This window comes from Pongo abelii, chromosome 4 (genome assembly GCF_028885655.2).
Source record: "Pongo abelii isolate AG06213 chromosome 4, NHGRI_mPonAbe1-v2.0_pri, whole genome shotgun sequence".
Lineage (NCBI taxonomy): Eukaryota > Metazoa > Chordata > Mammalia > Primates > Hominidae > Pongo > Pongo abelii.
In genome coordinates this window covers 86,811,297-86,836,007 of record NC_071989.2, presented here as the reverse complement: position 1 = coordinate 86,836,007, position 24,711 = coordinate 86,811,297, and the positions used below count along the sequence as shown (strand labels likewise).

Here is a 24,711-nt window from a genome sequence, read left to right as displayed (position 1 = left end):
CAGACTGGTAGCAGGAGCTGAGCACAGACTGCCAGGCTAAGTGGGTAGAATGAACCCAGCAGGCCAGAGGAAAACTCAGATAAAGGCACCACTGGCCACAGAAGTTTCTGGCTGGTGAGGCGACAAACCCCAAGGATCCCATAACACCACTGTACTCAAGCCAGAGGGAGACCCTGTTGGAAAAAAAAACCAAAAAACCAAAAAAGCCCTAATATCTGAATTCATAAAGTAATGCTCCAAACTGATATTTTTATTTCTTTTTAGTTCAAAGATAAATATTGTAGAAACTGATATTTAAAATGATTTTCAGATTCTTTACTTTGTAGAGAAGTAGTAAATTTGAATGCGTTCTACCCCTGGGAAAATACATACCTCTCATTAAAATGTACATACACACTCTGTACATACATGTTATGTATAAAAAACAAATCAAAGGCTGGGCACAGTGGCTCATGCCTGTAATCCCAGCACTTTGGGAGTCTCAGGCAGGCGGATCACTTGAGGTTAGGAGTTCAAGACCAGCCTGGCCAACATGGTGAAACCCTGTCTCTACTAAAAATACAAAAATTAGCCAGGTGTTGGGGTGCATGCCTATAATCCCAGCTACTCAGGAGGCTGAGGCAGGAGAATTGCTTGAACACAGGAGGCAGAAGTTGCAGTGAGTCAAGATTGCACCACTGCACTCCAGCCTGGGCAACAAGAGTGAGACTCCGTCTCCAAAAAAAAAAGATAATCTGTTTTCATCTCTTAGGGACTTACAATGCACTTTAAGGGGCACGAGGGGTCTGTAAAGAGAAAAACCAGGGTGGCAGTTATGGATGATATCAGCTGTCAACATAAAGCCTCTTTGATTTCTGAATTTTTAACACAATTTCTGATTTTTTCTTGTTTGTTTGAGACAGGGTCACACTGCTGCCCACGCTAGCATGCAGTGGTGCAATCATGGCCTACTGCAGCCTCGACATTACTGGTTTCAGGTGATCCTCCCACCTCAGCCTCACAAGCAGCTGAGACCACAGGCGTACATCACCAAGCCTGGCAAATTTTTGTAGTTTTTGTAGAGACAGGGTTTCACCATGTTCACCACGCTGCTCTTGAACTCTTGGACTCAAGCAATCCGCTCACCTCAGCCTCCCAAAGTCCTAGGATTATAGACATGAGCCACCATGTCCAGCCTCTGATTTCTTACAGTGGTCAGAATGACTTTCTATAGGAAAGGGACCTGATCTGGCCATACCTAGAAAGAAGTATGGAATTTGGCTGGGCGTGGTAGCTCACGCCTGTAATCACGGCTACTTGGGAGGCTGAGGCAGGAAAATCGCTTGAACCTGGGAGGTAAGGATTGCAGTGAGCCGAGATTGCACCACTGCACTCCAGCCTGGGTGACAGAGTGAGTGAGACTCCATCTCAAAAAAAAAATAATAATAAAATAATAATAATAATAATAAAATAAATAAGAAATGTGGAACTTAACAACAAAAAGAGGCAGTGGTGATGGTGTATATAATGGAGCAAAAATAGGACTGTGTATAGTGACTTCAGCAAATAATGGATTTAAAAGGCTTGGCTATGGCTGGGCCTGGTGGCTCATGCCTGTAATATCGGCTAGCTACTAGGGAGGCTGAGGTGGGAGGATGACTTGAGCTCAAGACTTGAGACTGCAGTGAACTATGATCGCATCCCTAGGCGATGGAGAACCTGTCAAGCAAGAAAGAAATGAAAGGAAGGGTCGAGGAGGGAGGAAGGCAGGAATGTCAGCATAATGGGAACAGGCGCAGAAAGAAAGAAAGAAAGGACAGGTGCAGTGGTTCAGGTCTGTAATCCCAGCACTTTTGGAGGCCAAAAAGGAACAATCACTTGAGGCCAACAGTTCGAGACCAGCCCGGACAACACAGTTAGACTCCAAACCTAAAAAACATTTTTTAAGTTAGCTAAGGGGAATAGGACAGAGCAAGATGACGCAAATTACCCTTTACGAGACTCAGCACATTCTCAGCTGTGGTAGCTATGGGGTGGGGCGAGACTACTTCTGCTTGATTCCTGGCACCAGGTCAGCCACAGTGGGGTAGAACACCAAGTGGGCTCGTGGGGTCCCTGATTCCAGGACTTGACTCTTGGATGACATTTCTGAACCTGCCCTGGGCTATAGGAGAAGCTACTGCCCTGAAGGGTGGTTGAAAGGTGAGTCCCAGGCCAGGCAACATTCACCACAAACTGACTTAAGAGCCCTTGGGCCTGAAGGGAACATCAGCAGCAGTCTGCCAGTACTCCCCCTGGGCTTGTTCCTCTGGGATGAGGTTCCTCTCCATTGGGAAGGGGAGGGAAGAGTGGGAAGGACTCCACCTAGTGGTGTGAGTGCCAGCTCAGCTGCCATAGAACAGAACATCAGGTAGACTTCTAAGGTTTCTGATTCTAGTCCCTGGCTTCCAGAAAGGACCCACCAGGGACCTGGGGGAATTCTTCCCTCTGAAGGGAAGAGCACAGGCCTGGCTGGCTGGCTTTGCCACTTGCTGATTGCAGAGTCCTGGGGCCTTGAATGAACGTAGGCGGTAGCCAGGGAGTGGTTATAGCAGGCCTTGGGTGAGACCCAGTGCTGTGCTGGCTTCAGGTCTGACTCAGCACAGTCCCAGTGGTGGTGGCCACAGGAGTGCTTGTGTCCCTCCACCCCCAGGTCTAGATGGCTCAGAACAGAGAGAGAGACTCTGTTGTTAAGGATAAAGTAGGGGAAGAGAACAAGAGTCTTTGCCTGGTAATCCAGTGAATTCTTTCACATCTTGACCAAGACCATCAAGGTGGTACCTATATGAGTTTGCAACAACCAAAGCAATATTGGGCTTGGGGTGTCCCCTAAAACAGATACAGCTTACATCACAACACCCGAGTACTTTAGAATATGTGGAAAGCCTTCCCAAGAAGGACAGGTACAAACAAACCCAGACAGTGCAGATCACAGTAAATACCCAACTCTTCAGTGCTCAGACACAGATGAACATCTACAAGTACCAAGATGATCTAGGAAAACATGACATCACTAAATGAACTATTAATAAATAAGCCACCAGGAACCAATCCTATAGAAACAGAGATATGTGGCCAGGTGCAGTGGCACACTCCTGTAATAACCAGAACTTCGGGAGGCCGAGGCAAGCAGATCACTTGAGGTCAGGAGTTCCACACCAGCCTGGCCAACATGGCGAAACCCCATCTCTACTAAAAATACAAAAATTAGCCAGGCATGGTGGTGGATGCCTGTAATCCCAGCTACTGAGGAGGCGGAGGCAGGAGAATCCCTTGAACCCGGGAGGTGGAAGTTGCAGAGAGCCGAGATGGCACCACTGCAAGACCCTGTCTCAAAAAAAAAAGGAGAGATATGTGACCTTTCAGACAGAGAATTCAAAGTAGCTTTTTGGGGGGGAAACTAAAAGAATTTCAAGATAACACAGAGGAGGAATTCAGATTTCTATCAGACAAACTTAATAAAGAAATAACCAAGCAGAAATTCCGGAGCTAAAAAACACAACTGGCATATTGAAGAATGAATGTATCAAAGGCGTTTAATGGCAGAACTGATCAAGCAGAAAAAAGAAATAGTGAGCTTGAAGACAGACTATTTGAAAATACAGTCAAGAAGAAAAAAAAAAGAGAAAACAATGAAGCGTGCCTGCAGGATTTAAAAAATAGCCTCAAAAGGGCAAATCTAACAGTTATTGGCCTTAATGAGGAGGTAGAGAGAGAGATGGGGTAGAAAGTTTATTCAAAGGGATAATAATAGAGAACTTCCCAAACCTAGAGAAAGATACCAATATCCAAGTAAAAGAAGGTTATTATAGAACACCAAGAAGACTTAACTAAAGACTACAAGGCATTTAATAATCAAACTTCCAACAGTCAAAGATAAAGAAAAGATCCTAAAAGAAGCGAGAGAAAAGAAAAAAATAATATACAATGGGGCTCCAATACATCTGGTAGCAGACTTTTCAGTAGAAGCCTTACAGGCCAGGAGAGAGAGGAATGACATAAAGTGCTGAAAGAAAAATATTTTACCCTAGAATAGAATACCAGCAAAAATATCCTTTCAAACTTGAAGGAGAAAATAAAGACTTCCCCCGACAAAAGCTGAGGAATTTCATTAACACCAGATCTGCTCTACAAGAAATGCTAAAGGGAGTACTTCAATCAGAAAGAAGAGGACATTAATGAGCAATAAAAAAGTCATCTACCAAGCCGGGGCGTGATGGCTCACGCCTGTAATTCCAGCACTTTGGGAGGCTGAGGCGGGCAGATCACGAGGTCAGGAGTTTGAGACAAGCCTTCCCAACATCGCGAAACCCCATCTCTACTAAAAATACAAAAAAAAAAAAAATAGCTGGGCGTGGTGGTGGGCACCTGTAATCCAGCTACTCAGGAGGCTGAGGCAGGAGAATCATTTGAACCTGGGAGGAGCAGGTTGCAGTGAGCCAAGATCAAGCCACTGCACTGTAGCCTGTGCGACAGAGCAAGACTCTGTCTTTAAAAAAAAAAAAAAAAAAAAGTCATCTACCAGCACTTTCAGGGGACAGGATGGGTGGATCACTTGAGCCCAGTATTTCGAGACCAGCCTGGGCAACATGACAAAACCCCATCTCTACAAAAAAATAAAGAGTGGTGGCATACACTTGTGGCCCCAGCTACTAGGGAGGTTGAGATGGGGGGATTGCTTGAGCCTGCACTCCACTGCACGCCACTGTACTCCAGCCTAGACAGAGTGAGACCCTGTCTCAAAAAAAAAAAAAATCATCTGAAAGTACAAAACTCACTGGTAAGTAAACAGAAAAACAGATTATAACACTGTAACTGTGGTGTGTAAGCTACTCTTAGAAAGATTAAATGATGAACCAGGCTGGGCAGTGGCTCACGCCTATAATCCCAGCACTTTGGGAGGCTGCGGTGGGCAGATCATGAGGTCAGGAGATCAAGACCATCCTGGCTAACACGGTGAAACCCCATCTCTACTAAAAACACAAAAAATCAGCTGGGCTTGGTGGCGGATGCCTGTAATCCCAACTACTCAGGAGGCTGAGGCAGAAGAATCGCTTGAACCCAGGAGGCGGAGGTTGTAGTGCCCCGAAATTGCGCCACTGCACTCCAGCCTGGGAGACAGAGTGAGACTCCATCTCCAACAAAAAAAAAAAAAAAAAAAAAGATTAAATGATGAACCAATCAAAAATAACGGTTAGACAACTTACAATAAGATATATAGAAACAACAACAACAAAAAACAAAAAGTTAAAAAGTGGGGAGACAAAGTTAAGATTAGAGTCTTTATTAGTGGTAAGTTGTTATCAGCTTAAAATAATGGGTCATGAGATAGTATTTGCAAGCTTCATGGCAACCTCAAACCAAAAAACATAAAAAACATACAATGGATTCGTAAAAAGAAAAAAAATCAAGAAATTAAATAGTATCACCAGAAAAAATCACCTTCAATAAAAGACATGAAGAAAGAGGAGAGAGGAGACCACAAAACAAACAGAAAACAACGAAATGGCAGGAATAAGGTACTTATCAATAACATTGAATGTAAATGGACTAAACTCTCCAGTTGTTAGACACAGATGGACTGAATGGATTAAAAAACAAGACCCAATGATCTGTTACCTACAAGAAACACATTCACCTATGAAGACATACATGAAAAAGATATTCCATGTCAATGGCAACAAAGCAGGAATAGCTATACTTAGACAAAATAGATTTCAAGACAACTAGAGACAAAGAAGGTCATTATATAATGATAAAGGGGTCAATTTAGCAAGAGGGTATAGCAATTTTAAATATATATGCACCTAACACTGGAGCACCCAGACATATAAAGCAAATATTAGAGCTAAAGAGAGAGAGGCCCCAGTACAGTAATACCTGGAGACTTCAACATCCCACTTTCAGCGCGGGACAGATCTTCCAGACAGAAAATCAACAAAGAAACACTGGACTTAATTTGCACCACAGGTCAAACGGACCTAACAAAAACTTACAGAACATTTCATCCAACAGATACAGAACACATGTTCTTTTCCTTAGCATATCTATCACTCAAGGATAGGCCACGTTATGTCACAAAGCAAGCCTTAAAACATTAAAAAAAAAAAAAACAAAACCTGACTATCAAGCATTTTCTCTGACCAAAATGAGATAAACTAGAAATCACTAACAAGAGGAATTATGGAAACTATACAAATACACGGAAATTAAACAATATGCTCCTGAATGACCAGTGGGTCAATGAAGAAATTAAGAAGGAAAATTTCTTAAAACAAATCATAATGGAAACACAACATACCAAAACCTATGGGATACAGCAAAAGCAGTACCAAGAGGGAAACTTATAGCTATAAGTGCCTATATCAAAAAGAAGAAAAGGCTGGGCATGGTGGCTCATGCCTGTAATCCCAACACTTTGGGAGGCCGAGGCGGGTGGATCACTTGAGGTCAGGAGTTCGAACCAGCCTGGCCAACATGGTGAAACCCCGTCTCTACTAAAAATACAAAAATCAGCCAGGTGTGGTGGCACGTGCCTGTAATCCTAGCTACCAAGGAGGCTGAGGCAGGACAATCACTTGAACCCAGGAGGTGGAGGCTGCAGTGAGCCAAGACTGTGCCACTGCACTCTAGCATGGGCAACAGAGTGAGGCTCTGCCTCAAAAGAAAAGAAGAAGAAGCAGAAGAAAAAAACTCCAAATAAACAACCTAACGATTCATCTTAAGGAACTAGAGGCCAGGTGTGGTGGCTCACGCCTATAATCCCAGCATTTTGGGAGGCCGAGGCTGGTGGATCACCTGAAGTTGGGAGTTCAAGACCTGCCTGATCAACAAGGAGAAACCCCGTCCCTACTAAAAATACAAAAGTAGCTGGGTGTGGTGGCGCATGCCTATAATCCCAGCTACTCAAGAGGCTGAGGCAGGAGAATCCTTGAACCCAGGAAGCAGAGGTTGCGGTGAGCCAAGATTGTGCCGTTGCACTCCAGTCTGGGCAACAAGAGTGAAACTCTGTCTCAAAAAAAAAAAAAAGGAACTAGAAAAGCAAGAGCAAACGAAACCCCAAATTATTAGAAGAAAATATTAAAGATCAGAGCAAAAATAAATGAAAATAAAATGAAGAAAATACAAAGATCAAGGAAACAAAATGTTGGTTTTTTGAAAAGTTAAAATTGACAAACCTTTAGCCAGACTAAAAGTAAGAGAAGATACAAATAAAATCAGAGATGAAAAAGGAGACAATACAACTGATCCTGCAGAAATTCAAAGGATCATTAGTGGCTTCCATGAACAACTATATACCATTAAATTGGTCTAGAAGAAATGGACAAATTCCTACACACATACTACCTACCAAGATTGAACAATGAAGAAACCCAAATGTAACAATAACAATAACCCAAAATGTAACCAATAACAAGTCATGAGATTGAAGCCGTAATAAAAAGCCTGCCAGTAAAGAAAAGCCTGGGTCCCTATGGCATCACTGCTGAATTCTACCAAACATTAAAGAACAACAAACACCAATCCTACTAAAACTATTCTGAATAGAGGAGAAGAAATACTTCTAAATTCACTCTACAAAGTCAGTATTATGCTGGTACCAAAATCAAAGACACATCAAAGAAAACTATAGGCCAATATCTCTGATAAATATGGATGCAAAAATCCTCAACAAAATACTAGAAGGCAAAATTCAACAACACATTAAAGGTGGGGTGCAGTGGCTCACACCTGTAACACCAATACTTTAGGAGGCTGAGGCGGGAGGATTTTGAGCTCAGGAGTTCAAAATCAACCCAGTCAACATAGTGAAACCTCATCTCTACTAAAAATAAAAAATTAGCTGGGTGTGGTGGTACATGCCTGTAATCTCAGCTGCTTGGGAGGGAAGGCAGAAAGATTGCTTGAGCCCAGGAGGCTGAGGTTGCAGTGAGCCAAGATCGCACCACTGCACTCCAGCATGGGTGGCAGAGCGAGACTGTCTCAAAACACAAACAAACAAACAAAAAAACAAAAAACAAAAAATAAGGAGACCAAACTCTTTAGGAAAAAAATTTAATAATCTGATTGAAAAATGGGCAAAGATTTGAATAGGTATTTCTCAAAAGACAAACAAATGTCAAACAGTCATTTGAAAAGGTACTCAACATCATTAATCAGAGAAATGCAAATAAAAAATACAATGGGACATCATCTTACCCCCAATTAAAATGGCTTATATCCAGACCAGACACAGTGGCTCACACCTGTAATTCCAACACTTTGGGAGGCCGAGGTGGGTGGATCACCTGAGATCAGGAGTTTAAGACCAGCCTGGCCAACATGGTGAAACTTTGTCTCTACTAAAAATACGAAAATTAGCTGAGTGCAGTGGCACATGCCTGTAGTCTCAGCTACTCGGGAGGCTGAGGCACAAGAATTGCAACCCAGGAGGTGGAGGCTGCAGTGAGCCAAGACCGCGCCACAGCACTCTAGCCTGGGCAACAGAGTGAGACTCTGTCTCAGAAAATAAAAAAAAAGGCCAGGTGCAGTGGCTCACGCCTGTATTCCTAGCACTTTGAGAGGCCGAGGCAGGCAGATCACCTGAGGTCGCGAGTTCAAGACCAGCCTGACCAACATGGAGAAACCCCATCTCTACTAAAAATACAAAAAATTAGCCAGGCGTGGTGGCACATGCCTGTAATCCCAGCTACTCGGGAGACTGAGGCAGGAGAATCGCTTGAATCCAGGAGGCAGAGGTTGCAGTGAGCTGATATCTCACCATTGCACTCCAGCCTGGGCAACAAGAGTGAAACTGTCTCAAAAAATAAATAAATAAATAAAAATAAAAATAAAAAAATAAAAATCACGACAATTGAACTCATTGAAATAGACAATTGAAACAGAGAGTAGAATGATGGTTACCAGAGTGTGGGAAGGGTAGGAAGGAAGTTGAGGGGGAGATGGGGGCGGCTAATGGGTAAAAAAAAAAAAAAAAAAAAAAAAATTGAATGAGACCTCGTATTTGATAGAACAGGGTGACAACAGTCAATAATAATTTAATAGTGTAATTGGATTGTTTGCAAAACAAAGGACAAATGCTTGAGGGGATGGATTCCCTATGTTTCGTGATTTGATTATTATGCATTACATGTCTGTATCAAAACATCTTACCTACTCCATAAATATATACACCTACTACGTACCCCCCAAAATTAAGTTAAAAATTAGCTGGGCATGGTAGCGCATGGCTGTAGTCCCAGTAACTCAGGAGCCTGAGATGGGAGGATCACTTGAGCCTAGGAGGTTGAGGCTGCAATGAGTCATGATTGTGCCACTGCACTCCAGCCTGGGTGATGGAGGGATATTCTGTCTCAAAGTATAATAAAATATATTTATAATAAAGAAATAACTATAGATATGCCCAGCTATCTTAAATCACATTCATTTTGCCCTCCTTCCCAACCAAACAGGAATGGGCATTTTCAAATAACTTGACTTTTTTCCAATCTTCCTCCCTACCCTCCACAGTCAAATAAATTGACTTGTTAAAAAAAAAAAATCAGCATATACAAATACCTACATACTCTTCTTAAGAAATATAAATCTGGATCCTTTGAAAATCACACTAATGAAATAAAAGTGAAGAATTATTGGCAGTTCTCAATTATTAAATATATTGTACCCTAAAGGCACATTTAACTTCATTTTTCACCATAGACAATATTTTAAGTTATGGTTAGACTTTGCAAAGCTACCCCAAACCACAGTAAACATGTAAAAGTGCAACGAAAGATATTAAAATACAACATCTTGCCAGAGTAAGTATGAAAATACTAATCAGAAATGCCAACATTAAAAAAAAAGTAGGTATAATTAGAAAGAATTAATAGTTGGGTAAAATTTCTAGTGAAGTGTGAGGGGCTGTTAAAAGCACCTGGATAGCTCTTACTTCACATGCCAAAAAAAAAAGAAAAATAATTAAAAATTTAAAAATACCTAACACAAGATCTATTTATTAAACAATTATTGAAGGAGATTTAAAGGTATTTTTAAGGGCTTCCAGAGGTTAATGCTTACCATTTCTTTAATAGTTATTTCAACTGGAATATTCACAAATCAATGGTGATCAGGGTTGTCTGAGATGCTTACAGACAAAGTGAAGGGGAATACAGAAAAAAACGGAGCAGAGCTATCAATAAAATCGACAAGAAAAAATACTAGAATCATCGTTTTAACTGACTGTATCAAAAGGACCACCTGTCCTGTGATGTCAACGAAAATAATAATGTATACACGAAGCAGCAACAAGGGACTTGGGAAAGCACGTACTAGGAGTTCCTATGGAGGGTACAGGAGGCTGAAGATCAACCTGTCAGATTTTTCTTGTTGTTTTGACATTGTTTTGGCTTGGAAATATTTTACCTGTACAGCACCAGCTTCCATTACAAACATGGTTTTTAGTACAAACAAGTTTGGGTTTAGGAAGAACCCAGCATCAGTATGAGTTGCTTCAGGAAAAAGTAGATGAGAGTATCACAATAGCAGCTGACATTTACGATGGTTTCTGTATTAGATACCACACTAGGCACTTCACGTATATTCTTTCATTCTTCCTAACAATCTTATGATGTAGGTATATAGTTATTATGCCATTTTAGAGATGAAGAACCACGGGCAGAAAGCTCAGTTACTACCAAGAGTTAAGCTAGTGGAAAGTAGAAGTGAGGTATGAACCCTTGTGGCCTAACTCAAACTCTGGAACCACTGCCCCACATGGCCTCTACTCAAGGCCAGTCAATTCATCTTTCCTCAAGGGAAAGATCCCAATCTTGAGTCAAGGGAGACTGAAAATACGATGAAATTTAATACAAAAGGAAAACCTGAATAGAGTAACTGGGGAATGGTGCAGTTAGACAAAATGAAAAGAGAAAAACATTACTCAATTTTGAAATTCCTTCCAGTTTTCAATTTTTAAACCCAAAAACATGCTGATACTTCAGAAAAATACCTGTTCCTCTATTCATCTCCTTTAAGATAATTTCTACCAAGAAATAAAACAGTCTTACTTCAAGTTATGGGTCTCATAAGGCTCAATGCAGAGTAAAACCTGCTCAAGAGCCAACTCCAAGGCTATACAGGGAGCCAGTGACTTGATAACATACTGTTTACAAAAGCAAGCATCTAGGCAGCTTCACTGTGAGCTGGCATATCATTTCCTTTTAGCAAACTAATGTTATTCATTCCCATGAAATTTTCAAGTGTAAATACTGCTACTCTAAAATTAATTCACAAGGGCAGGTACGGTGGCTCACACCTGTAATCCCAGCACTTTGGGAGGCCATGCGGGAGGACTGCTTGAGCTCAGGAGTTTGAGACCAGCCTGGCCAATATGGCAAAACTCCACTTCTACTAAAAACACAAAATAACAATAATGAAGTTAATTCACACCCTTTTTCTTAGTCCTTCATTTCTTTAACCCTACTTTTCATAGCCTTTTCATTAGCAACCCCACTACCAAAATTCACATCACCTAACAAGAGGAAAAAAAAAAAAAAAGGGCAGGCACAGTGGCTCATGTCTGCAGTCTCAGAACTTTGGGAGGGCAAGGCGGGAGGATAAGTTGAACTCAGGAGTTCGAGACCAGCCTAGGTGACACAGTGAGACCTCTTCTCTACAAAATAAAAATTAAAAAGTCAGCCAGACATGGTGGTACACACCTGTAGTCCCAGCTACTCCAGAGACTGAGGTGGGAGGATCACTAGAGCTCAGGAGATCAAGGCTACAGTGAACCATGACGGCACCACTGCATTCCAGCCTGCGTTGACAGAACAAGACCCTCTCTTAAACATAAAGAGGTAGGATTTCTAAACTGAAAATAAAGTAAGAAATTAACATCCTTAACTGTCCTCCCTTCTGGACTAGTCAGAAAAATTGTTAGTAAGAAACTTTTTTTTTTTCCTATATGGGACTGAGGTGAGGTAATTATTTACCATAATTATAAGGAGGCCCGCGCGGTGGCTCAAGCCTGTAATCCCAGCACTTTGGGAGGCTGAGGCGAGTGGATCACCTGAGGTCAGGAGTTTGAGATCAGCCTGGCTAACATGGTGAAACCCTATCTCTACTAAAAATACAAAAAACTTGGCTGGGTGTGGTAGCACGCACCTGTAACCCCAGCTACTTGGGAGGCTGAGGCAGGAGAACTGCTTGCACCTGGGAGGCAGAGGCTGCAGTGAGCCGAGATCGTGCCACTGCACTACAGCCTGGGTGACAGAGGGAGACTCTGTCTCAAAAAAAAAAAGGTAGGAAAGTACAAGACTAAATTCAATGTTATGGACTATTTAAAATGGAAATAAGGCCAGGAGTTTGAGACCAGCCTGGCCAACTTGGTGAAATCCCGTCTCTAGTAAAAATACAAAAGTTAAAAGGCCAGGCGCGGTGGCTCACGCCTGTAATCCCAGCACTTTGGGAGGCCGAGGTGGGCAGATCATGAGGTCAGGAGTTCGAGACCACCCAGGCCAATATGGTGAAACCCCATCCCTACTAAAAATACAAAAATTAGCCAGGTGTGGTGGTGCACACCTGTAGTCCCAGCTACTCAGGAGGCAGAGGCAGAAGAAACACCTGAACCTGGGAGGTGGAGGTTGCAGTGAGCCAAGATTCTGCCATTGCACTCCAGCCTGAGCAGCAGAGCGAGACTCTGTCTCAAAATAAAATAAAATAAAATAAAATAATACAAAAGTTATCCGGGCATGGTGGCGGGTACCTGTAATCCCAGCTACTTGGGAGGCTGAGGCAGGAGAATTGCTTGAACCTGGGAGGTGGAAGTTGCAGTGAGCAGAGATCATGCCACTATACTCCATCCCAGGCAACAGAGTAAGACTCCGCCTCAAAAAATAAATAAATAAATAAACAAAATAAAAAGGAAATAAAAGTGATAGCAGGGGCCGGGCATGGTGGCTCACGTTTATAATCCCAATACTTTGGGAGACTGAGGCAGGCAGATGGCTTGAGCTCAGGAGACTGAGGCCCGCGTGGGCAACATGGTGAAACCCTGTTTCAACAACAACAACAAAAAAATACAAAAAATTAGCCAGGTGTGGTGGCACCTGCCTGTAGTCCCAACTACTTGAGACTACAAGGTTGAAGTGGGAGAATCACTTGAACCCAAGAGGTGGAGGTTGCAGTGAACTGAGATCACACCACCACACTCCAGCCTGGGTGACAGAGCGAGACTCCATCTCAAAAAATAAAAAGGAAAAATAAAGTAGCCTCCTTTGGGATTGCATCATTCTCTAATCCCAAACAAAAAAGGTAATTACAGTATATGTATATAATTAAGATTTTCCAAAAACATCATCAGCTAAGCACTATTGCTTTTGTCCACTGTTGAGACACTGAGCATATATTTCAATTGGACAACATTTAAATTTATCACTTACCCTCACTCTGTTTCTACAGGGATGCAGACAGTCCAGTGGTTAACAAAGCAGGCTTGGATTTGAATCCGGTTCTCTCATACAACAGATATGTTATGTAGGCAAATTTACCAATTCTCTACCTCTGCTGCAAAATCCTTATCTCTTATGTAGATATAAATATTAATCAAAGTTTAGATTTATCAAGTGTTTACTAGATGCCAGGCACTGTTCTGAGTGCTTTATAACATACTTTTTTTTTTTTTTTTGAGATGGAGTCTTGCTCTGTCACCCAGGCTAGAGTGCAGTGCCGCAATCTTGGCTCACTGCAACCTCTACCTCCCAGGTTCAAGTGATTCTCCTGCCTCAGCCTCCCAAGTCAGCTGGGATTACAGGCGTCCGACACCACACCCAGCTAATTTTCGCATTTTTAGTAGAGACAGGCTTTTACCATGTTGGCCAGGCTAGTCTCAAACTCTTGACCTCATGATCCGCCTGCCTCGGCCTCCCAAAGTACTGGGATTACAGGCGTGAGATACTGTGCCCAGCCAACATACCTATTTTTAAATCACTCTATGAGGCAGCAGTATTAATCGCTCTATAGATGAAGAAGCTAAGGCACTGCATCAGGTAACTTGCCCAAAATCACAGATATTAACAGGGAGAAGTCAGGTCTCAAACTCGCTTGCATCCTACCTCTTACTGTCTAATCTACGTGTTAACTGAGATAATGTACACAAAGATCTCTGTAAAGTGCTTGGCCCACAGTAACCATTCAATAAAGGTTAACTAACTATTGCGGTTATTGAAAACTTCTTATTATACATCCTTATACACACTCCAGCTATGGCCCCATAGGTGTGGATAGAAACTCATCTAGATAGGATAGCAAGGAGAAAGACAGGCTTAGAGAAATAATTTTAATAAGTAAGCATTCACTTTGCAAGTATAACTTTCAGTTATCAAAAACTGATCGGAAAAGCAGTTTTAATACTAAAAACCACAGGGAGAAGTGAAAAAAGAACAGAAAATTTGAAGTATAAGTAATGAATGATGTAAGGATGTAAGGATAAACAAACACAAAACGAAACACTATTGCCATATTCAAATGCCCTCTGTACTTCAAAGTGAATTTAGGCTTTCTCAAAGCCTAAAAACACTAGCAATATTAAAAGTGCTGTGATTTCAACAGTCATCTTACTGCAAGGAGATCTAAACCTGAATACAGGCTGGGTACAGTGGCTCACACCTGTAATCCCACAACTTTGGGAGGCCAAGGCAGACGGATACCTGAGTTTAGGAGTTCAAGACAAGCCTGGCCAACATAGTGAAAACCCGTCTCTACTAAAAATACAAAAATTAGCTGGGTATGGTGACAGATGCCTGTAATCCCAGCTACTCAGGAGACTGAGGCAGAATAATTATTTGAACCTGGGAGGCGGAGGTTGCAGTGAGCCAAAATCATGCCACTGCACTCCAGTCTGGGTGACAGAGTGAGGCCTCGTCTCAAGAAAAGAAAAAAGACCAAGTTGCTTAGGTCCCAATCCTTGCCACACTGTGCCTGTCAACTACTGTGGGTCCTCTAAAAAGAGGCTATACTTACTTCACTTTATAAACTAAAAACTAAGGCCCAAAAAGGCTAGTTAACAGCCTAAGGTCAAACAACTCTTATTACAATCAGGACAAAAATACAGATTTTTCCCAAGCCATATCCATTTAATTTTTTTTTTTTCCATGAAGCACTCAAGACAGTGTAGTGGGATGCTTCTGAAAAAAGCACTCTGCCTCAACTAACTCCAAGCACCAGGATGACTTCATGACCAATTTTATTTAAAATTTCTTCCCAAAGAAACAGTGTTCATCACTGCATTTTCCCAGTGCCTATATTACTATTTGTTGAATAAACTAAGACCCTAGCCACTACCCTCAAACCTGAAAGTTACAAATAAAACTCCAAATCATTAAAGTAACTTCATACATTTATCCTTAAAAATCCTCCTCTGTGAAATGTCCAACCCATCAGCCCTATTATTTCACAGCCCATTTTATAGAACCTTCGCTACAGTCTGAAAAAGAGTCTACTATATAGAATTGTAATTATATTTAATTTAAAATTCAAGGACAAACATAAAGGACAATCCCCCACATTTAGGAAAACAACTCAAAATTTTCTGGCCTTTTGCTGAATAAATTCTTCTCTGCCCCTATGCAGTTTAATAACTTCGATATGCTGTGTTAAGGCTACTTGGTATTATCAAGTCCCCTAAAAGAAGCCTGAAAAACCAAATGAACTTCACCATCTCTACCAAAAAAAAACCAAATAGTTACAAGAACTATTATTTAGTCTTCAGTGCCTATGTCTCTTACCCTTGGAACTTAATAATTTTTCTCCTACCAACAACTGAGTGAATCAGGCAGATTCAGAGGAAGCAGGTCCTGGCCTTTTAGAGAGTGAAAAGAGCCACAGGAAACTTCTCGTTACAAAAAAAAAAAAAAAAAAAAAATAGGCACACATACATTTAACCATCAATGGAGCAACAGAGGGCTCATCTTGTGCTTTCAAGACCTACTGTCAAAAATATTTTACAGTTAATGAAAGGTCAAATAAAGCAGCAATGGAGAAGGTTAACAGATCGATTAAAATTACATGTGAGAATTTGCAAAGATGGCTAATTCAAGTACAGCAGCTGCTATGTTTGACAAACCAATTTTCCCACCCATCTTCTCCCTTCTCTCCCCATCTCTCTCAGACACACATACACACTCCCTTATAATAATATCACTGAAGTGTTGTCTAAGTTAACCTCATTTTAGCAAGGAGGAAACATCCCCAGACTTCACGTCTATGAAGTATCTGGGCCAGGTGTGGTGGCTCATGCTTGTAATCCCAGCAGTGTGGGAGGCCGAAGCAGGTGAATCACCTGAGGTCAGGAGTTCGAGACCAGCCTGGCCAACATGGTGAAACCCCGTCTCTACTAAAAATACAAAAATTAGCCGGGTGTGGTGGCACATGCTTGTAATCCCAGTTACTCAGGAGGCTGAGGCAGGAGAATCCCTAGAAGCCGGGCAGTGGAGGCTGCAGTGAGCGGAGATCACACCACTGCACTCCAGCCTGGGTGACAGAACAAGCCTGTCTCAAAAAAAAAAAAAAAAAGGAAGGAAGAAACATCTGGTGGACTGGGCATCTTGTGATGTTAAGTGGCAAGCAGACAAACCATTACAAAAATTAATTACCAAGAAGGGTGACATCCTGCTACCAGGCTCCACGATTTTGTTTTATAGACGCCCTAAACTAGAAGCATATATCCATTTTTCTATACTTACATCTTTTTCAGTGATGCAAAAAACTGTCTAAAAGTACATTTGGGTACAGGATTGAAGAAAATGATTAGCATCAAAATATTGTAAATCTTTCCAACTTTCAAGTCTTTCATCAATACTTTAAGAATCCCACAAATTCACTTAATTTCATTATTCTTTAACTGTATTTTACAGTAAAAGAGCAGTTTGCAATATTTTCATGGGAGTATAACATGGTTAGACAAGGCATCAAGCTACAATGTTGACATATCCTCTGTCTTAAAAGTCTACAGCTCCCATATGTCCTCAACATGTAATATCCTATTTTTCAATACTTCCAGTCAATGCAGTCAAGAACTCCCAGACAGAACAGCTCTCTCTATTGCACTCATATTATATCCTTCCCTATAAACAGCAGCCTGCTTCCACCATTTATTTATATGTAATCATGGGTCATGGCTTGCTGGCCCAGTGAAAGACAGGTGGCGTCCCAAGACTCCTAAAGTACTATCATTTCTCTAATGTATACAGTTGGGGTTTCAGCAGGGCTTGAGTTTTATAACTAATCTTAGGTTTTCAAGAAAATTAGAAAAGTTATTTTCTAAGGACCCAAAGGTATCCTTCGGAGGACACCTGTTAAACAAAACTTCCTCCTAGAGCTCCTTGCCCCTTCAGTTAAATAACCTCAGAAGTCAGAAGCTGTTATCCAGCTTAGCCATTAAGATACAAAAACAAAACAAACAAAAAACCTCCCCACGATTGGGCACTCTTCTCTAACATAAACCTATCCTTGCACCACTAGGCAACACCTTTCTCTAAAACACAACATTCAGACTGCCCTACCTCATGCTTGTCATAATTAATTTGAAATGAGTTATCCTGAATCAAAAGCAATTATTGAGTGTTTACATGCACGTGTAATCCCAGCTACTTGGGAGGCTGAAGCAAAAGAATTGCTTGAACTTGGGAGGCGGAGGTTGCAGTGAGCTGAGATAGTGCCATTGTACTCCAGCCTGGGCAACAGAGTGAGACACTGTCTTAAAAAAAAAAAAAAAAAAAAAAGTCATTATTGAACTGACTGCATTTTAAAATAATACCACTCCCCAATTCTCAAGAGTAGAGATTGACATCCTTTCTCTTTAAGGAAGGAATACAGTCCCTTGGATTAAGAACCCCAACAGGCCATAGGCATGGCAGAAAAGGCACACATTTGGATTAAGACAAATCTAGGCTTTCATTGGAGCTTGGTTACTCAGCTGTTTAGCCTTGGTGAAGTCCACAGAACCTCTTTAAGTCTCATTTTCTGCCTCAGTAAAATAGGTATAAAACATCTCAACAGATAGTGAATAATAAATATTAGTTACAGTCCCCACAAAAAGGGCTGAATGGAAAACCGGATAATCCTTGTTACATGAAAAAAGGGAAAATAACACTTCCTGGAAGCCTCTTTAGTAAGTGCCAGGCACTTTGTTAGGCCCTTTCTCATACCGTCTTACTCAAATCTTAAGACATCCTTTATTTCCCCCACTTTCCTTTTTAAAAGAGGTTAAATAACTAAGCAGGTCATCACAAGTGGTGAGTCCTATTTTCAACCTAGGTCTTTCTGACTCCACTCACTCAACAGGATATTTATTACGTGGCTTACACGGATAATTCTGAAAACACATGCTACTTCCAAACCGTGGTTTCAACAGAAGAGAAGTTAGAATTGAGCACATCTTTATAAACATAATAAGTTCCAAAATGAACACTGATGATTAGATCTTAATCAAGCCTACCATCATAATTAAGGTTTACTATCTAAAGCACCACAGTTAATCATCTCGAGAATAGCAGTCCTTATACAGAAACCATTATTTATAAAATCCAGGTCAAACCTAAGCTGCAGTATGAGCCACCAACGCATATACACTAATACAAACCTCAGCTCTGACCGACAACCAAGGCTACTGCTGAAAACTGTTCAAAGAGGTCTTGGTGGCACCTGCATTCATTTAAGGACTGATTCAATGCCTACTGTATAAATACTGCTTCCAATAGTAAACTCTTGTAAAAGTCCAAAGTCAAACATACCAGTAACAAATTTCACCTTTCACTTGGATTTAGCCCCTAAGAAATATACTGTACATTATAGCATAAACATAACTTTTAAATGCACTGTGAAACCAAAGCATTCCTGTGACTCACATTATTGCCTTTCTCTCTAAAATGCACACATGCCCACACATATAAAACTCGGCAGGACACCCCATTAAAACCCATCCATAGCCTCTCTTACAGGGAATTCACCATCCCCAGGTAAAAACCTCTTACTGAGGAATTTATTTATGTTTTAAGAAATTTTCCTTTGAAGTACCAAAAAAAAATTTCTCCTTGTTTTAAAAACACTGTCCTTTGAGGAATTTACACTTATCAATTTATAAAAATTTTACTTACAACTTCACATTAAAAGGACACATCTTCTAAGTCCTTTAAATTCTTGCAATAGTAAGAATAAATGAATTTTAAAAACTTCTCTAGTTTCCTTTATCCACTAATTAATAGTGCTCACAAGATGTGTGGTCCTGAACTAGAGGTGGCAAAGAAGAGAGTTCCAAGGTATTGTCAAAGCCAAGGACCTTGAAAAGCTTACAATCTAGTTGTACAGTCTGTTCTATTAAAAACAAACAAAAAAACCTTTCAACAATTTGCTAACCATTTTGAACAAAAACAGGTGATTTTAAGTTGAAACCTTTAAATGGACCGGGAAAGGAACACTGTAGGAAAAAAGACCAAAAAACAGATTCATAGAAATTAAAGAAGGAAAAGGACTAAGTATTGTAAGTGACCAAAGGACTAAGTATTCTAAGTAACATATCCTCAAAAGTAACATATCCTCAAGAATGTATTTGATTTATCAGATAAACCTAGCTTGAAAAGCTATAGCCAATTCCACAAACTAAGTCAATAGAATAACACAAACATGACACAACTTCTATAAAAATGTTACCTTAAAAAATGTTACTGCAAACTATTAAGAAAGCAAAGTTAAATTTAATTAGCTGAAGACAAATACATGGCTAGCATCCTATACATTTTCATTATCATGCCCACGGCAGACATCACCAATCACACCACACTTCCCTCCCTCCCCCAATATAATCTAAAGACACAATCTTCCAGTAGAAGTCAAGATAGGCATTCTTACTGAACCTATTTGTTGTCCTTGATGGCTATTTTTCAAATATTGCCGGGTGCAGTGGTTCACGCCTGTAATCCTAGCACTTTGGGAGGCGGAGGCAGGCAGATCACCTGAGGTCAGGAGTTCAAGACCAGCCTGGCCAACATTGGGAAACCCTGTCTCTATAAAAATACAAAAATTAGCCAGGCGTGGTGGTGGGCGACTGTAATCACAGCTACTTGGGAGGCTGAGCAAGGAGAATTGCTTGAACCCGGGAGGTGGAGGTTGCAGTGAGCTGAGATTGCACCAGTACAGTCCTGCCTGGGCAACAGTGCAAAACTCTGTTTGGAGGGGGTGGGGGAGAGGCTGGGTGCAGTGGCTCACGCCTGTAATTCCAGTACTTTGGGAGGCTGAGGCAGGCAGATCACCAGGTCAGGAGATCGAGACCAGCTTGGCCAACATGGTAAAACCGCATCTCTACTAAAAATACAAAAATTAGCCGGGCTAGGTGGCACACGCCTATAATCCCAGCTACTCAGGAGGCTGAGGGAGGAGAATCACTGGAACCCAGGAGGCAGAGGTTGCAGTGAGCCAAGATGGCGCCACTACACTTCAGCTTGGGCGACAGAGCGAGACTCCGTCTCAAAAAAAAAAAAAAAGAAAAAAAGTATAATTTTCTGTTAAAGAAAATAAATCATTATGGTCAAGAGAACCTTAATTAGGAACACATTTGAAAAAAATGTAATCCCCTTTTTAAAGAGTTCTAGAAAATTATATTTTTTGAGAGCTTATTTTTGAACCATTTGAATTAAAAAACCGGAGATAGTCGCTCTTTCTCTTTTTCTTTTTTTATTTTTTTTGAGACGGAGTCTCGCTCTGTCGCCCAGGCTCAAGTGCACTGGCATGATCTCAGCTCACTGCAAGCTACGCCTCCTGGGTTCACGCCATTCTCCTGCCTCAGCCTCCCCAGTAGCTAAGACTACAGGTGCCCGCCACCACACCCGGCTGATTTTTTCTTTTGTCTTTTTAGTAGAGACGGGGTTTCACCGTGTTAGCCAGGATGGTCTCGATCTCCTGACCTCGTGATCCGCCCGCCTCGGCCTCCCAAAGTGCTGGGATTACAGGCATGAGCCACCGCGACCGGCCTGACAGTCGCTTTTTCTGAGTATCCAAAAAGTTAAAATCAGACAGGCCCACTCATTAAGGGATTTTTAAGAATATGTAGTTTAAAAAATATATCTGTAAATCTAATAAGAGAAAGAAGCACTAACGGTTCTTGCAGTTTAAGAGAAATACAGGTCAATATTAACCAAACACTTCTGAGAATATATGTGGTCACTTAAGATTTGTCACTTCCTTCAAAATAATTTAAGGTAGACTCCCGAAGTGAGGTGATAAAAAAGGGAAATAAAAACAGATCCCTGGAACTCTAGGATCATGTTATAGTGGGTGACATTTAGCATACAGTAAACCAACAGGAAGCAGTGCAAATCTGGATTCGGGAAGTTGTAAGAGAGTACTATGGTATAAGTGAGAAACAAACATTTCTTAAATACTCAAGTCTAATAAAGAAAAATATCTAATATTCTACGAAAAAACCATGAGGCTCTAGCTCCCTAGTCTAACAACAAGGTTCAACTATTATATATACATAAGCAGATAACAACACAATCTTAGGAATATAAACACCATTAAAAGGGGCATTTCAGGCCGGGCACAGTGGCTCACGCCTGTAATCCCAGCACTTTGGGAGGCCGAGGCGGGCGGATCACGAGGTCAGGAGATCGAGACCATACTGGCCAAGATGGTGAAACCCCGTCTCTACTAAAAATACAAAAAGTAGCCAGGCTAACGTGTTAGCCGGACGTGGTGGTGCGCACCTGTAGTCCCAGCTACTCAGGAGTCTGAGGCAGGAGAATCGCTTGAACCCGGGAGGCGGAGGCTGCAGTGAGCCGAGATGGTGCCACTGTACTCCAGCCTGGGAGACGGAGCAAAACTGCTTCCAAAAAAAAAGGTGCGGGGGGCAGGGGTGCATTTCTCCACCAATCTCAATTGCATTAATAGTAAAAACAGTAACTTGCTTTGAGAAACTACGTGTAGTAGTATCCATTAGGGAAAACTAAGTCTATTTTAAAAGACTTTTTTAGTAAAGTTCCTTCAGCAGAAGCTAGTGAGCAAGCATGAATTACACATTTCCTACACATTCTAGAGCCCCATATGTATATCCATTCAGACCCTTTTTTCCACTTTTTTTTGTTATTTTAAGGATTAGTTTGAAAAGGCTTTTGTACTTCTACAGTAAGTACAAAAATACAACGAACATTCCTGCCCAGAATCTTTATTTCTCCCTAAAACAGGAGTGAAACCTGAGACATCTGTAAAAACCTGAGGTAATCAAAAAAAAAAAAAAAAAAAAGAAACAAAACACTTCTAAAAAACCTTTTAAAAATAAATTTGCATCCGATAGTCACTAGGTGCGTTTTCACTTAGACAGGTCACTCGTTTAAAAATGAATTTAAAATTTGCGTAGGTTGCCACACTGCACAAAGAAGAATCAAAACAGATCAACTTTCTCCGTAAGACAAACTATTTTAAATAAAGGTGACACGGACAAAGAAGAGTTGACATCTGGGCAGTTATTGCTGGAAGAGCTTTAGGGGTAGAAAAATGCTCATGTGGCCTATGCTTACAGAACACTTTTCTGAGTGGCTTTAATTGCGCATTACCAGTAGTGAGTAGCACACACAGCGCACTTACTACTTTTGATAAATGGGGGAGGAAATAAAGACGAAGGTCCTTCAGAGAGTCAATTAAGCAGCCACCGAGAGGGATGAAGGGCAAGGTAGAACCCCTCTTGGTTTCCGCTTGTCCAAAAAAACAACCGTCCTACCTGCGCACACCCGAGACCGAGGCTCCAGCCTTTGGTTTGGCCAGTAAACCAAAAGCGACTAGTAGAGCCCAGACTAGGAGCTCATTCACTCACCTCCTGGATGCGCTTCCTGGCCCGCTGAAGCACCTCTTCGTAGCCCTTCTGCCGCAGCTCGCTGAGGCTTTCGTAATACTCCTCGGGATCATCGGTCTCGGTGAAGAGCACCTGGGAGAGGATCTTCCAGCCGCAGGTGTCCAGGCCGTGGCCCAGGTAGACCTGGAGCTGGTAACACAGAGTGTCGATTTCCTGCTCGGTCATCTCGGGGGCGCCCCCAAACAGCACAGTCCACATGCCCGAAGGTTCCTCGGGGAACACCGGCAGGCACGGCTCCAACTGTGAGTTCACTGAGCACAGCTGCTGGTGCACGGCGCGCAGGTCCTGGAAAGAGAACAGTCCGGCCCAGCTGCACTCTTCGGCCGGAGACTCCAGCTCGGCGGCTGGCGGCGGCTGCTCCGCGTCCGAGAGCGCCAGAGGTGCCTCGTCCTCCTTCACCATTTCTAGCACCTCTATCTCCTCGGAGACCGTCCCAGAGGCGTTCACGATCCGTACAGAGGACACCTGGGCCTCTCTGGGCGCCGGCCGGGCTGCTGCAGCAGCTGCCCCCGCCGCATCGTCGGCTTCAGATGCTTTCTGACCCGGGATGGGTTTGGCCCGCACTGGGCTCCTAAGACGACTCTCCGCCCCTTTGCTGCCAGGACTCCGCAGCCGCGGGTCCCCCAGAAGGCTGCGAGTGCTCCGAGGAGAGCCGCCCTCCGCCCAGGCCGAGCTCCGCCGGGGCCCGGGGCTCCTAACCAGAGTTGCAGAGGCAGTGGCCTCGGGCCGGCCCCTGCCCGCCGGGCTGCCGGGCCCGCGGCTCCCGTCGGACGCAGCTCCGCCGGCCTCGGCGCCCCCTCGCGCCCCCGCTTGCTCCCGGGAGCCGCTCCTCTGCCTCTGGGCCGTCCGGTTGTGGCAGGTTATGGCAAACTTGCCCTCAATCTCGTTCCAGGCCACAATAAAGACGAATTTGTGCTTCTCGCGCTCGTCGAACACATGGGGCCGCACAGCCACCCAGTCCGACTCGAGCGTCTCCTCCAGCGCGAACGACATGGTGGCTCCGGCTTCTCGCCGCGGGGAAGGGCCGCCGGCCCGGCCCGCCCGAGGACTCCCCGCTGGCTGCGCCGCGCCCCCCGCTCACCCTCGCCGGGCGCCTTCAGCCATCTTAGTGCGCCGGCCGGCTCTCCCGGCTCGTTCGCCCGTCCCTCCGCGCCCCGACCGCCGAGCTCCTTTGTGGCGCGGATCGAGAGAAGGACAATAAGCGTCCCGGGAGCAGGTAGTTCACATGGTCACCTGCGGCCGGATCTGTTTACAAGCTCCGCGCTGCCGCAGCGCCTCGCGGCCGCCCGCCGCCCCCCGCGCGAGGCCGTGGAGCTGCGTCTGCGGCGCTCCGGAGGTGAGGCGCGGGTCCCGCGGGGTCAGGCCGGCGCTGTATGCGTCCCGGTCGCTCGCCCAGGTCAAGATCCCCGCCCCCGCCCCTGCTGCTGCCGCAGAAAGCCCGGACCCGGCCAGCCTGATGAACCCGTCTCCTAAACTCTGCGCCTCAGCATCGCCACAATGTTGCCATTCGACTGCTGACGTCGGCGGCTCCACGAGGGACGTAAACACGGGCACGTGCCGCACGCTGGTGACGCGGCGGCGGCGGCGCGCGCACCCCTCCCGCGCGCGCCGGCGCCTCCTCTCGGCGTCCCCTGAGCCAGCCCGCGAGCGGCCGCGCTCCCGACTCTCCTTCCTTCCGCGCAGCGTCCCGTTCCCCCGGGCTTGGAGCCCGCTGTCGGCGGGTTGCCGGCTGCGAGGGCGATGAGCGTGGCAGGTGTGCCCTGCTGCACAGGTGGCCTCCGAACCCGGGAAAAGAGGAACTAAGGCGGAGGAAC

The 24,711-nt window shown here is 43.5% G+C and overlaps 1 protein-coding gene across 3 annotated transcripts in view; it reads right to left on the bottom strand.

The window, feature by feature from the left end:
* Window positions 1–24,410, bottom strand: part of JMY (junction mediating and regulatory protein, p53 cofactor) — a 99,032-nt gene extending 74,622 nt beyond the window's left edge. For 2 of the 3 annotated variants that reach the window (XM_054555662.2, XM_054555663.2), the window contains exon 1: window positions 22,859–24,076. In XM_054555662.2, coding sequence (XP_054411637.1) covers window positions 22,859–23,890 — 1,032 coding nt within the window. In that variant the 5' untranslated portion in view covers window positions 23,891–24,076. Of the gene's footprint in view, window positions 1–22,858 lie in introns of all 3 variants that reach the window. The other variant, XM_024247531.3, reaches the window with a different exon arrangement.
* Window positions 24,411–24,711: the final 301 nt, after the last annotated feature.